The 12,927-nt window shown below is 26.0% G+C and overlaps 1 protein-coding gene across 14 annotated transcripts in view; it reads right to left on the reverse strand.

The window, feature by feature from the left end:
• LOC100200897 (uncharacterized) overlaps positions 1-12,927 on the reverse strand; it is a 100,246-nt gene that overhangs the window by 27,629 nt on the left and 59,690 nt on the right. For 10 of the 14 annotated variants that reach the window (XM_065793029.1, XM_065793030.1, XM_065793031.1 and 7 more), the window contains exons 5-8: positions 3,782-3,888; positions 3,547-3,712; positions 3,278-3,375; positions 2,838-2,937 (exon numbers count right to left, since the gene is read on the reverse strand). In XM_065793029.1, coding sequence (XP_065649101.1) covers positions 2,838-2,937; positions 3,278-3,375; positions 3,547-3,712; positions 3,782-3,888 — 471 coding nt within the window. Of the gene's footprint in view, positions 1-2,837; positions 2,938-3,277; positions 3,376-3,546; positions 3,713-3,781; positions 3,889-11,603; positions 12,398-12,927 lie in introns of those variants that run through there. The other 4 variants (XM_065793032.1, XM_065793027.1, XM_065793033.1 and 1 more) reach the window with 3 other exon arrangements.

Here is a 12,927-nt window from a genome sequence, read left to right on the forward strand (position 1 = left end):
TTTGTGTTATAGAGTTGGTTAACTAGTTTCCTGCTTCTTTTCTTTGCCTTTATTTGTTGTTCTATAGTGTATTTTGGAGTCTTTTCACATTTTCTATATTTAATATTCATTTTTTTTAACTGACGACCAATTGTCGATTGATTTACACCAAATTTAATACCTATTTTTCTCTGACTGACCCCTTTTCGATTGTTGACAAGTCTCGTTAATTCGGCTTTCTTTTATCTAGTCCAGGATGTCGAACGACCAGGGTGCTTCCTATCAGAAAACGATTGAACAGTTTCAAGTCTTTTTAGGTTATCATATATTGTACATCGAGCAAATCCTTCCTTTTCAAAATGATTTACGATTTTTTTTTTTTAATATTAGGTTTATTTACAAAAAACGTTTTTAGTCGCTTTCGAAAAGATTCTCGTTCAGCTGCATTGAACCTCATTTTAAATAATTGTGTATCAAATAATAAAGTTTATATTTTATAGAACGTTTATGCCTACGCATAAAACCACAAAAACTAATTATTATGCTCAAATAATAAAATTAGGATTTGTCCGATAACTTCCGCATCACCCGTTAGAAACTGGAGTATTCATAGTTGACTGCACAAAGATTATTAGTGAAGAGTTGAAAAAACCAGAGGAGAAACGGGATTGTGTCTTGATCAAAAAAACATTTAGAATGTCTTACTCTAGTAGAAGAGAAGAACTGGATATTATAGGCAACAGTTCAGTTATGAGGATAGTAGAACAATTTCCTTTGCTGCGAAAAATTTGTAAGTGAAAAACCTTGTTATTGTTGGTATCCCACCAACTTTTTTGTTTGTTTGTAATAAAACAAAAATATCTGATATAAAATGGTATGCTTACATTCAAACTTCAGATAAGAACTGAATTTGACACAATTTATAAATTTAAAGATGCAGAGGGAATATTCGCTGAGTTGATGAGTAAACTACTTCCAATAATGTTTCCAGTAAGTTAATCAAAAGTATAATTACTTTGTGTACAACTTTATATAGCTTTATATGGATTATGACCTCTTTAGAAGATGATAATTCTTGTAATATTTAAAATCATAATCCATAACATGCTTGTAAGTTTGTAAATGTAAAAATAGAGCCCATAGGTTTTTCTAATAAAGGTTGTTAAATATTTAAAATATGAAATGTGTATTAAATAAAATACTTTTTTATTGTTGTTTGTGTGTATCGTTTCTTCAAATGGATTTTTTTTTTAAATGTTTCTTCACAAAGAATTGCAAAAAAGATAGCAATGATGATAATAAATCATGCGAGATTAACATTGAGTTGTTAATGAAGTTGCAAAGTGCTATGGATTTAAATGGCAAAGGCAAGAAACTTGCACCTGCAATATCATTTGTGGATGTAAGTTTCATGTATTATTATAAAATTTTTATGTTCCTACAAGGAATACACAATATATTTGCTTTAATACATTGTGGAGAAAAAAAATTGTGATTGTTGAAGGAACAAAAAACAAGAGTCAAGGATATATTTTAGCAGACGGTATTCATATCGCATGCGGAATAAAGTCCATTTCTGAACTAATTACAGATTTATTGGCTGTTTATTATGTTTGGAACCTGTCTTTTCCGAAAAGATACATTTTTTCAATTATATTTATCAAATAATTCAAAAGGAAAAAGCAATTTCAAGAGTACCAAAATGGCTGTCATTGAGAAGAAATATCTTGATTCAATTAGAAGTTAATTTTTATTTAGTTGTTAGTTTCTTTTTATTTGCTTGTAAATCATAAATTAATGAAATGAATATATTTCTTAACTAGTTTCATTCTTCGATTGTTACACACCAAACATCTAAACATGTTTAACCGCTAAGCACTTTTAGCATCTAAACGTGTTTAAAAATGCGATGCAAAAAACGTGTTTAGAAAAGTGTTTAGAAAAGCGTTAAGATTTTAAGCACATATAACCCTAACCTAAACATTTCTTTTCTAAACATATTTAGGAAATCAATGCAAAACTCGTGTTTAGAAACGTCAAAAAAGTGTTTAAAAGCTAAACGCAGTTTTTAGAGTGAAAGTCTATTAACTAAAGTAAGTCTAAATCTCAAATTCATGGGTTTGATCTGTAACTGGAAGACATGGCTACTATCCAGTTAAAAAACCACTCATACTGCAAGAAATTTAAAAGCCAGAATAAAATTTGTGAAAGATCATCTTAGTTGGACAGTTAATTGACTGGTTAAAAGTCCTTTTTTCTGATGAATCAAAGTTAATGCTATTTTAAAAAATTGTAATTTTGTAAGTTTTTGTAAAAATTTCAGCTTTTTTGAAATAAATATTAATAAAAATTTAGTTTTCTAAACTTTTGCACCAAATTTTTTTTAAAAAACAATTAAATTTTAATAAACTGATAAATTTTACAATTTTTTTTAGTTTGTATTTTGAATTAAAATAATATAAAGAACATTGGGTAAAAACCTCAGCTTATTTGAGAAACATTATTTTTTATTTGAGAAAATCTTAAAAACAATTGATAGAAACTACAGCTGATTTGAGAAAATTTAATATATAGTTCCCTGCATTTTTTTGAAAGGGAATAGAAGTCTTTTCTTGAATAACAATTATTCTAATTTTTTTTATTATTGGCTAAAATTAGTCATAAAACAAAAACTATTCATAAAAATAATTATAAATAAGTCATTAATAATTTTTTGTTTTTTTTTTGTTTTTTTTTATTAAAAATGATGATTATTTGCATCAATTACTAAAAGAAAAAAATCATTAATGTTAAGCAATTATTTACAAAGATAATTAATTCCTATCTAAAAACTAGTGTAAAATAATTATAAAGAATACCTGTTTTTGGGTGTTCCCTTAAAGAAAGTTCAATAGTTCTAGTTTCATTTAATAAATCAAAAATTTTATCTTGATAAATTTGAAGGTATGAGCACATCACCTAAAAATAATATGAATACACAAACAATTTAAATAATGTAATCTGTAAAAAACAAGTAAAAAACCAAAGTATTATAGTATAAATATAATGCTTTATCAAAAAAAAATAACTTTAAATCAAACTGGGATAAAGAAGTGAATCACAACAAAAGTAATAACACAGGAAACAATAAAATGATAAACTCTTATTTTAAAAAAAAAAAATTTTTCTAATTTTTTATACATGGTTATTATATTTGTATTTATTTAAACATTTTTATGCTTCTTTCAAATTGCATTGTTGGCTTTAATATTTTATAACAAAATACTGAAGACTTTAAAAATGTATATATATTTCTTACAGTATATTTATGCTTTTTGTCAAAATTGATAACTTTAAAGCACTTGTATACAATTCGAACTGTCATTCCATCATTTGACATAAGAGAGTGTGTTTTACCTAGGAGTTAATAGTTTAACTTCAATGAAAAAATTGTCAAAGTAATAATTTAATAAATGACACTTAATTAAGGTAAAAAACATACAAACAATATACAAAGTGTTAAACAAACCATAAACATTTGTAAATTACTTTTTTTAATACTTGTATAAACATTTGTTTAATTAATACCTGTTCCTGTCTGTCCATAGCACATTAGAATACCATTGAAACCTGACAAGGCAGAATATACAAGAGGTTCTGCAACTTGCTTAAAAGTTTCTCTGTTATCAGAACTTTCTGAAAGCACACCATCAAACTGATAACACCTGTCATTTTTGCCATCAAAGCATTTTAGCTGAAACAATTTTATTTTATTTTTAAATCTGCATCATAAAAGTAAATCACTGTTTAAAGTGAAACATACCTGTGTACATTCTTCATCCTCAATAGAAACAGCAACTGGATGTTTGCCTATGTCTTCATTTTCATTTATAGGTCGAATACGAACAAACACTTGTACTCTACCAGGATCTAAAGATAATAGTTCATTTTAAATTATGTGTAAATATGATAGTCGATGTATATGCTGAAGCCCCTGACAGCAGGTTATTTGGCGTCAGACAATTTGTCTGACGCCAAATAACCTGCTGTCAGGGGCTTCAGCATATACATCGACTATCTTACAGCCTGCTACCACAAAGGAGCATCATTACATCAACAGAGGGTTTGGGATGGGACAGCAATCGTTTTTTTTAAGATGTTGTTCTGAATAGTTTAGTAAAAGTTGTTACAAAGAATTGGAGGGTGGTCTTTTCTTGAACAGAAAAAAAAAACAAGGTCGAATCTACTTAAATTGGTTACTTATAAAACAAGAATTATGAAAAATCAAAGGAAAAATAAGGTGGTACTCTTAAGTGATTAATGCATATAGGTTGATGTTTAATACTTTACGGAAAATTTTCATACCCATCCTTAGATTAAATTTTACTCAGGGATGAGGAGTCCCAAAAAGGACTCTGGTTTAAAAGTCACAAAAAGATTAATTATTCCTATTTTTAGTAGAAAGGAGCTCTAAAATATATAAAAAATCTTATGGACTACTAATGGGAAAAAAATTAAAACTTTTAGTTTTTGAACCCGGAGTCCTTAGGTATAATGGTGGCAAGGACTCCGGGACTCTGGGCTTAAAAACAATTGGTTTTTAAAAATTCATAGGTAAGTCTTATGAATTTGTTTCTTTTTGCAGATCATAAGTCAACCAAAATATTTCTGGACACAAAACACCAGGAAAAAATGGAAATTTAAAGCCAGAGTGCTTTTGGGACTTCGCACCCCTGATTTTACTTGCTATGAGCAAAGAAACTGTATCTCAAAACTAAAAAAAAATAATTTTCAGTTATTATTTTCTAATTTTTGAGACAGGTTTAGGTCTTTAAAATTAGAAAATATAAACTCACTTATAAAAATAAAAGATTGCTACCCTCCTGTTTATTAATACCTCCTTTATCCCTCTCCCCCTTCCTTTCCAACCTCCCCTCATTTATTATTTTGGGCCAAAAACTTGATTGGTCTATTGATTGAAAGAGTTTAACAAGTTTACTAGGCTAAATTTTTAGTGCAAGTGACCAATATGTTTTATAATCATTTCTCTTTCTTTATTTAAAACTTCCTCCATAACTCTAAATACAATTGAAAAAGCACAAAATTAGAAACATTACCTCCTGATCAATTCTTACCACTATTGCACTATGTTGCCTCACTCGAAGTCCCTTGCCTATTGCTGTGATAACTATTTACTTTAAAAGTTTTTTAGGTAAAAAAAACAAAGGTAGATTGTTTATATCTGTTATGATATTCTAATAATTATTACATTCTGACTATGAATTATCTTTTAGGCGCAATTTTATAAACTATTAAATGCCAAATAAAATAATAAATGCTTCATAACATGTTGTGGCACATATTTAATAAAGTATTTAGAAACATTTAATAAAAAAGTCAGATTATGATTCTAAATTTCCTCATTAAATTTATCTACTGATGATGTACATTTGACAATGTTTTTTTATTTCTGTTTTAGAAAAGACCACAATCCAATTCATTGTTATAACTTTAACTAAACTATTCAAGATAACTTTAAAAAAATATATAAATGTCTATACATCTGCATTTTTATAATTCAACTCATCCCCTGTAAAATTTTAATTAATTTTTTAAAATTAAGAATCAAATTTTACTAAATTCTCAAGAAAACAGAAGTAAATCAGCAACAACTAAAGGAGTCAGCAAGTCAGCAACAACTAAAGGAGCAATTCAATATGGTCAAAGTTGTTTCAGTTTAATTAATATCAAGTTACTCTCACGTGGGAATTTTTATCCAAATGTAATAATAATAATTCAAATGCTGTTGAGATAGAGCGCCAGGCAATATCTATGACAGCCAACACAATAGTTGTCTAATAATTTAGCTGCAACCTGTTTTTCTTGTTCAATATTATCTGCAAGTCAATCAGTTTAAGTCTGGATTTAAACTCTTTGATTGATGTAGACTCCACTGCCAATTCCAGTAAATTATTCCATCCAAAGACAACCCTGTTTGTAAACAAGTGTTGTCTACTTATACAATTTTTAACAAACTCTGATTTAACACGGTGTTTATAACCTCTAATATTGGATGCTGGACCTGGTGTATTGAATGCATTTGTACCTGGACTTTCTTCATATCAATAGATGCAAAACCTTAATATAATTTATATTGTTGTATAAGGTCACCTCTTAGTCTTTGAACCTCTAAAGTTGTTAAATCTAGTATTTTTAGTTTTTGATTATATGCCAGATATCTTAATTCTGGTACCAATTTAGTTGCACTTCTTTGAACTTTTTCAAGTTCTTTGATATCTTTTTTATAATAGGGCATCCAAGCTTGAACCGCAAACTCCAAATGAGGTCTAACATACGTGCAATAAAGCATTTTCATGAGGTGTTAATCTTTATACCTAAAAGTATTATTTAATATTGCAAGTATATTGTTTGCTTTACTGGCAGCAATCCTTACTTGTCTTTCCCATTTCAAATCCTTAGATATATAAATACCTAACTCCTTTTTGAGAGTAGATTTTTCAATTTCTTTTAGTTCACCATCATTTTTCATGAAATAAGAATATCTTTTGTTACTTGGACCAAAATGCATTATTTTACATTTCTCAAAATTCAAACCCAGTTTCCATTCAACAGATCATTCATCAAGTTTTTTTACGTCATTTTGAAATGATTTTGAATCAACCTCGACATAAATAGGAGCGATTATTTTATTGTCATGTGCATACAAACAACATTTATTAGGAAGTATGCTTGGTAAACTGTTTATGAATATCAAGAAAAGGCCAAATACAGAACCCTGTGGTACTCCACTTAACACATCAACCCAACTTGCCTTGCATTTTCCGACCACTACTTGTTGTTTCCTATTCAATAAGAATGATTCAATCCATTGAAGAGGCATACCAACAATAACAGAAGCATAAACCTTAGTACATAATTTTATGTGTGATAGTCTGTTGAATGCTTTTCGAAAGCCGGTATACAAAACGTCAATTGGAATACCATTTAATAATGTGCTTGTTAAGGTGTCAAGAAACTCTAGTAAATTTGTTGTGCAGCTCTTATCTTTCAGAAAGCCATGCCGTTCCTTTGCTAATAGCTTGTTTGTTATTAAATGTTTAATTATATTATCAGCAATTATTCTTTCAGCAATTATTCTGCAGATTTTTTAAATATTGAATAAAGAGGATATGATATTGATATTGATGAACTGCATTGTTTTAGAACAAAAGGATGTACCAAATCAACTCTAACTGATTTTGATATATTAAGAGCCTTTAATCTTCATTCTAGATCATTTTGTGTTATCTCAACAGCTTCTAATATCGTGTTTAATTGACAGTTATCAATATTTTTGTTTGCATCTTTATTTTCTACATATACAGAATGGAAATGTTTATTAAATTCTTCAGCAATAACCATTTAATCAGTGACAATTTTTTTGTCACTGTTCTCAATCGATGTAATTTGGTTTTTAACTGATTTTTTCACATTAATATATGTAAAGTAACTTCAGATTTATTTTACAATTATTAACAATCTCCCTCTCAAATGACTTAATGTTTTCCTTTATTTCATTTCTGATTTCAATCTTTAAATGATTATATTGAGTTTTATTTGATTCATGTTCCCAATTTGTTGATTTATTTAAAAGCCACATTTTCTTTTTTAACTTAATTTTTGATTTTAGAGCAGAAGTCATCCACTTTTTTTTTAATTTTAGTTTTTGAGTTTTTAATTACTGGAATATATTCTTGTGACACATAATTGTAATGAAACAGAAACAACTCATACTGTTCATTGATTAATTTGTTGTTAAATTCCTTAACCCAATCAACGCTGTCAATATACTTTGAAATAACTTCTAATTACCTTAATGACTTTACAATTGTATAGGCTTCTTAAGTTCATTACCCACTCTAGATTCTTTTAGTATATACTTGCATTTTAATAAATGATGACCTTGTTTTGAATTACCTAAAGGGGTTGAGTGAACAACAGAACAAACTTTTTCTTTATCATTAGTAATTAGAAAATCCAAAAATATTTTTTGATTCAAAGTTTGCTTTTTGGTAAGTTGGATCACTCACATTGATATAAGAAGCAATTTTCAAGACACTCTATAAATTTATTAGCTTGAGAATCACTCTCAGTAGGAGAGAATGGAAAATTAACTTCGGACCAATCAATAGTGTTATAGTTGAAATCACCGGTAATAATTAAATTACTAAACATTTTACAATCAATAGATCAATTTAGAATTGATCTATTGATCGTAAAACTTCTCAATTTAGAAGAAACTATGTATTCCAGAAAAATATTGTTATAATCCTGAGTTGCTAATGGTGGTTGATATATACATCCAATTACAACATTTTGATTACCAAAACATAAACAAGTCCATATCTGTTCAATATCACTACAATTTAGTTGCTTAATAGAAACTTCTATCGAATTTATGTTGCTCTTTGCGTAAATACAAACTCCACCTCCATGTTTCAGCTTATCTTTTCTAAAAATGTTAAAATTGATCATGTTAACATCTGATCCAACAGTAAACCAAATTTCTGCGACACAGATTATATTTGGTTTATAAATATGTGCCACAAATCTTAACTCGTCAGTTTTATTATCAAGAGATGTTGCGTTTGTATACCATATTATCAACTCTAGATTATTTGTAACCTTTAATAAACTAGATATTACTTTTTTGTCTTGATTAATTGAGCTATTTTCTGGTGAAATTCTACCATTATTGTACACATTTTTATATTTCATAAAAGTTAATGACTCGTAATTAATTAGTTTTGATCTCCAGTTATTTATAAGTGATTGCTATCTAACAATTTTAACAATTTTATCATTACGTATACCATAATATACCAATGGTTGTAAATTTTCATAGTATACCAATGGTTGTAAATTTTCTAAATTTTGTTTTTTGCACTGATTTCTTAATAATTTAGCATTATATCTTTCAGCCTCAGTTTAATTAGGGTTGATAAAAACATTGCTTAACTTGCTTGAATAGTTTTTTGCAGCTTTTAAAATAGAGTTCCATTTGTTTTTATTGTTAAGGATAACAACAAACGGTGGTACTTTATCAGTTTTTGTTTTGAGTTTTATAACTTGTTTAGCTTCAATCGTTGCGTTTATTGATTTAAATACATCAACAATCGATTTTCTGTCTTGCTCTTTAGCATTTGCTGTATCTAAATCTTTTGATGAATTAATTCCAAAAATTATAACATTATTTTCTTGTTTCATTCTTTATTTTGTTTTGGCAGCAACAACATTCATAATATCTAATTGTTCCTCTGACTTTTTTACTGATGCATTTCCACTAACAACGCTTGCCCAAGATATTAAGGTTGATTTACTAGTAGATTTAACATTTTCTAAAACTCTAATCCTTTCTAACAACTTTAAGTTGCTAATCTCTAGCTCTTCAATCGACTTGTTTAATGCACCGATTATTTTTCTTGCTCTGCTTTAAAATTATTGAATTCTGTTGTCTGAAAATTTACCATGATTAAATATAAACAATAACTTTAAGTTAACTAAACTTTTTTCTAGTTTTAATTTTAACTAACTTGCTTACAATAATTAAATAAAACACCTCTTCTCACTGCAAAGGTGGGATACATTGTAAATGTAAAGGCGAATATACATGCAAGGCAGGATATACATAAATTTATATATATATATATATATATATATATATATATATATATATATATATATATATATATATATATATATATATATATATATATATATATATATATATATATATATATATATACATAATAAATGGGAGAGATAGGAAAAGAAGAAGAGGGGAGAGGGGGTTAGGGGGTTGAAACCTGCTACAAACAGGTGAGTGGGAATTTTTTTTTTCTTCCTATAAGTGAATTTATATTTTCTAATTTTTAAGACCTAAACCGGTCTAAAAATTTAAAAAATAATAACTGAAATTTTTTTTTTGAGATTTGAGATATAGTTTCTATGTAAGCACTTAAGAGTACCACCTTATTTTTCCTTTGATTTTTCATAATTCCTGTTTTATGAGTAACAAATTTAAGTATATTTGACCTTTTTTTTCTTCTGTTTAAGAAGAGAGCACTTTTCTTTTCTTTGTAACAACTTTAACTAAACTATTCAGGACAACAACTTAAAAAAAAAAAAAAACAATCTACACTAGCATTTTTGTAATTAAACTTGACCAAGTAAAATTGCAATAAAGGTCAAAATTACAGATGTTATGTTTATTTTTAAATATTTTAAGTTGTTTTATTGGATTCCTTGCCTCAAAATATGTAAATGTACATATTTTCAGCTTTCCATTGCACACAGAATAGAAACAAAGACCAAAACCATTTTTTAAAATAGCAGATTTTTGGTTCGAAACAAAGTTTTAATAGTCATACCTTAGTAACTGCTTGGAATAAGATGATAAAATTTTGGGAATGTTCATAACTTATTAAAATCTTTGAGTGGTGTAAAAATCAGCAAAACCTGAGTTTAAAGGTTGCATTTTATAACAAACTTGGATGTTTTCACATAAAACTGCCCATATATATATATATATATATATATATATATATATATATATATATATATATATATATATATATATATATATATATATATATATATATATATATATATATATACATATATATATATATATATATATATATATATATATATATATATATATATATATATATATATATATACATATTGAAAGTTATTTTTAAAATATAATTTTTAAACAGTAAAATCAACACAAAAACACATCATCCTTTGCTTTTTTTTTATATATATATAAAAATGCTGAATAATTTTCCTCATATGAATTAAATATAGATTTTATATTTTCATGTATTTTTTAATGCAAACTGTACACATATTGCATGCAATTAAAAAAAATATTTTTGAATGGTCTTTTGTTGTTGTTATTTTTTTTTTTTTTTTTTTTTGCAAAGAGATCTCTAGAATCACTTTAGGCATTAAACTTTAAAAGTAAAGGTTATAAAAAAGAATGAAATAAATCATGTTTTAAAAGCAATAAAAAAGGTAGGATTGTTTATATTGTAAATAAAAAAATTCCTTCCTAATTTTTTTAAATTAAAATCAAGTTAAAAAACAAATAATTTATTCTACCCAAATGCATTCTTTTTAAATTTGACTTTTTTAAATTTTAATTTCCAATAAATTTAGTTTTGTTTTCTACAATTTCACATTTCATGAAGTAATTATTTTAACCAGTGGTTTACCAAAATTTAAAACAAAAACTGCAAAATCTGAAAACATGAATTATTCATCCTATTACAATAAATGAAAAACAGAGACTAATAAATAATTTAATAAAACTGTTAAAATGAGTTTAAACAAAATGAATTGAACTAAAAAGTCTCCAAAATAATTCTTATTAAAACAAAAGAGTTTGCTTAAGAAAAATATTTAAAAAAATAAATCTACAGCTTTTAAAAAATGATTATTATATAAATGAAATTATTTAAGGTGATGTGTTATAAATACTTATATAAATTTATTTTTAAATATTTTTCAAAAATTAATAACACATATATGATAACACATATTCATTATATGATTAAATTGTCTTAAACATTACTCACCTTTCTTACTTAGAGAATGAGCAAAAATCTGCTTTATAAAAGGAGACATGCTTTTCCCCCCACTTGTTCTGTTTGACTTATTGTTTTTTTCAATAAAACTATTTCTCTTGTTAGGCTTTTCCAAAAAACTATTTTTATTAAATGCTTTGTTTTCGCTGCTTGGGCACCTGATTGTTTTTTCAACACTTGAGCTTCTTGCTTGCTTTTCAATATTTACGGAAAGGTTGGATTTTTCTACATTTAATCTGGAGCAAGATTCTAAATAATCTTCTGTTGTCTTAGTAGAAATTTCTTGGCCATTAGCTTCTTGCAGTTTATTTAACCTTGTCTTACGTACATACAATGGTTTTTTACCAAACAAAGATTTTTTTGTGTTTTCTACCAGCCTGCTGTTTTCCATTACAAGTGTAAAATTTCTTGAAGCAGCTGCTTCTTTAACTATTCTTTATTTGGATTGTTAAAAAAAAAAAAAGTTCTCCTAATTTTCAAAAGATTAACTAACAAAAAAGCAGATGGTGACAAACAATTTTTAATTTGATAATTTGATTTCAAAATTGTTTTAATATTAATTGCTTTTTCCATGCAATACAAGTATAATAAATTGTTCATTTACTATAATCCAATAGTGCTATTAAGCATCTGTTTAAAAACTACTCTTATTACTTAAAAACATTAATAAAAATATAATTTTAAAAAATTAACTCAAGACAAAATATTAAAATATCATAATATTAAAAACACTAATGAATAACAGTTTTTTAAAAATTCTTCAACTACTTTTTTTTAATGAATTTATATTTATTAATACTATATCAGATCAAGTCTATGATTTTTATAAATCAACCATTTCCTGTCACATAATGCTTTGTATTTACTAACCTAGCAATAAAATTAGTTCATTTAATACATTATGTTTTGAAACAATGCTGATAAGCTTTAATCAAAAAGGAATGAGCCAACTTAAAAACGAAACACGAACTTTATTGTACAATATTTGAAACTAATTTTTTTGAAGTATATATATATATATATATATATATATATATATATATATATATATATATATATATATATATATATATATATATATATATACATATATAAAATAATTATATAATATACTTTTTTATATAGGATTAATGTGTGTGTGTATGTGTGTGAGTGTGTGTGTATATATAATATATATATATATATATATATATATATATATATATATATATATATATATATATATATATATATATATATATATATATATATAAAATAACTATATAATATACTTTTTTATATAGGGTTAACCATTTATGAATGAACAATGGTTGTA

The sequence above is a fragment of the Hydra vulgaris genome, chromosome 03 (genome assembly GCF_038396675.1).
Source record: "Hydra vulgaris chromosome 03, alternate assembly HydraT2T_AEP".
Lineage (NCBI taxonomy): Eukaryota > Metazoa > Cnidaria > Hydrozoa > Anthoathecata > Hydridae > Hydra > Hydra vulgaris.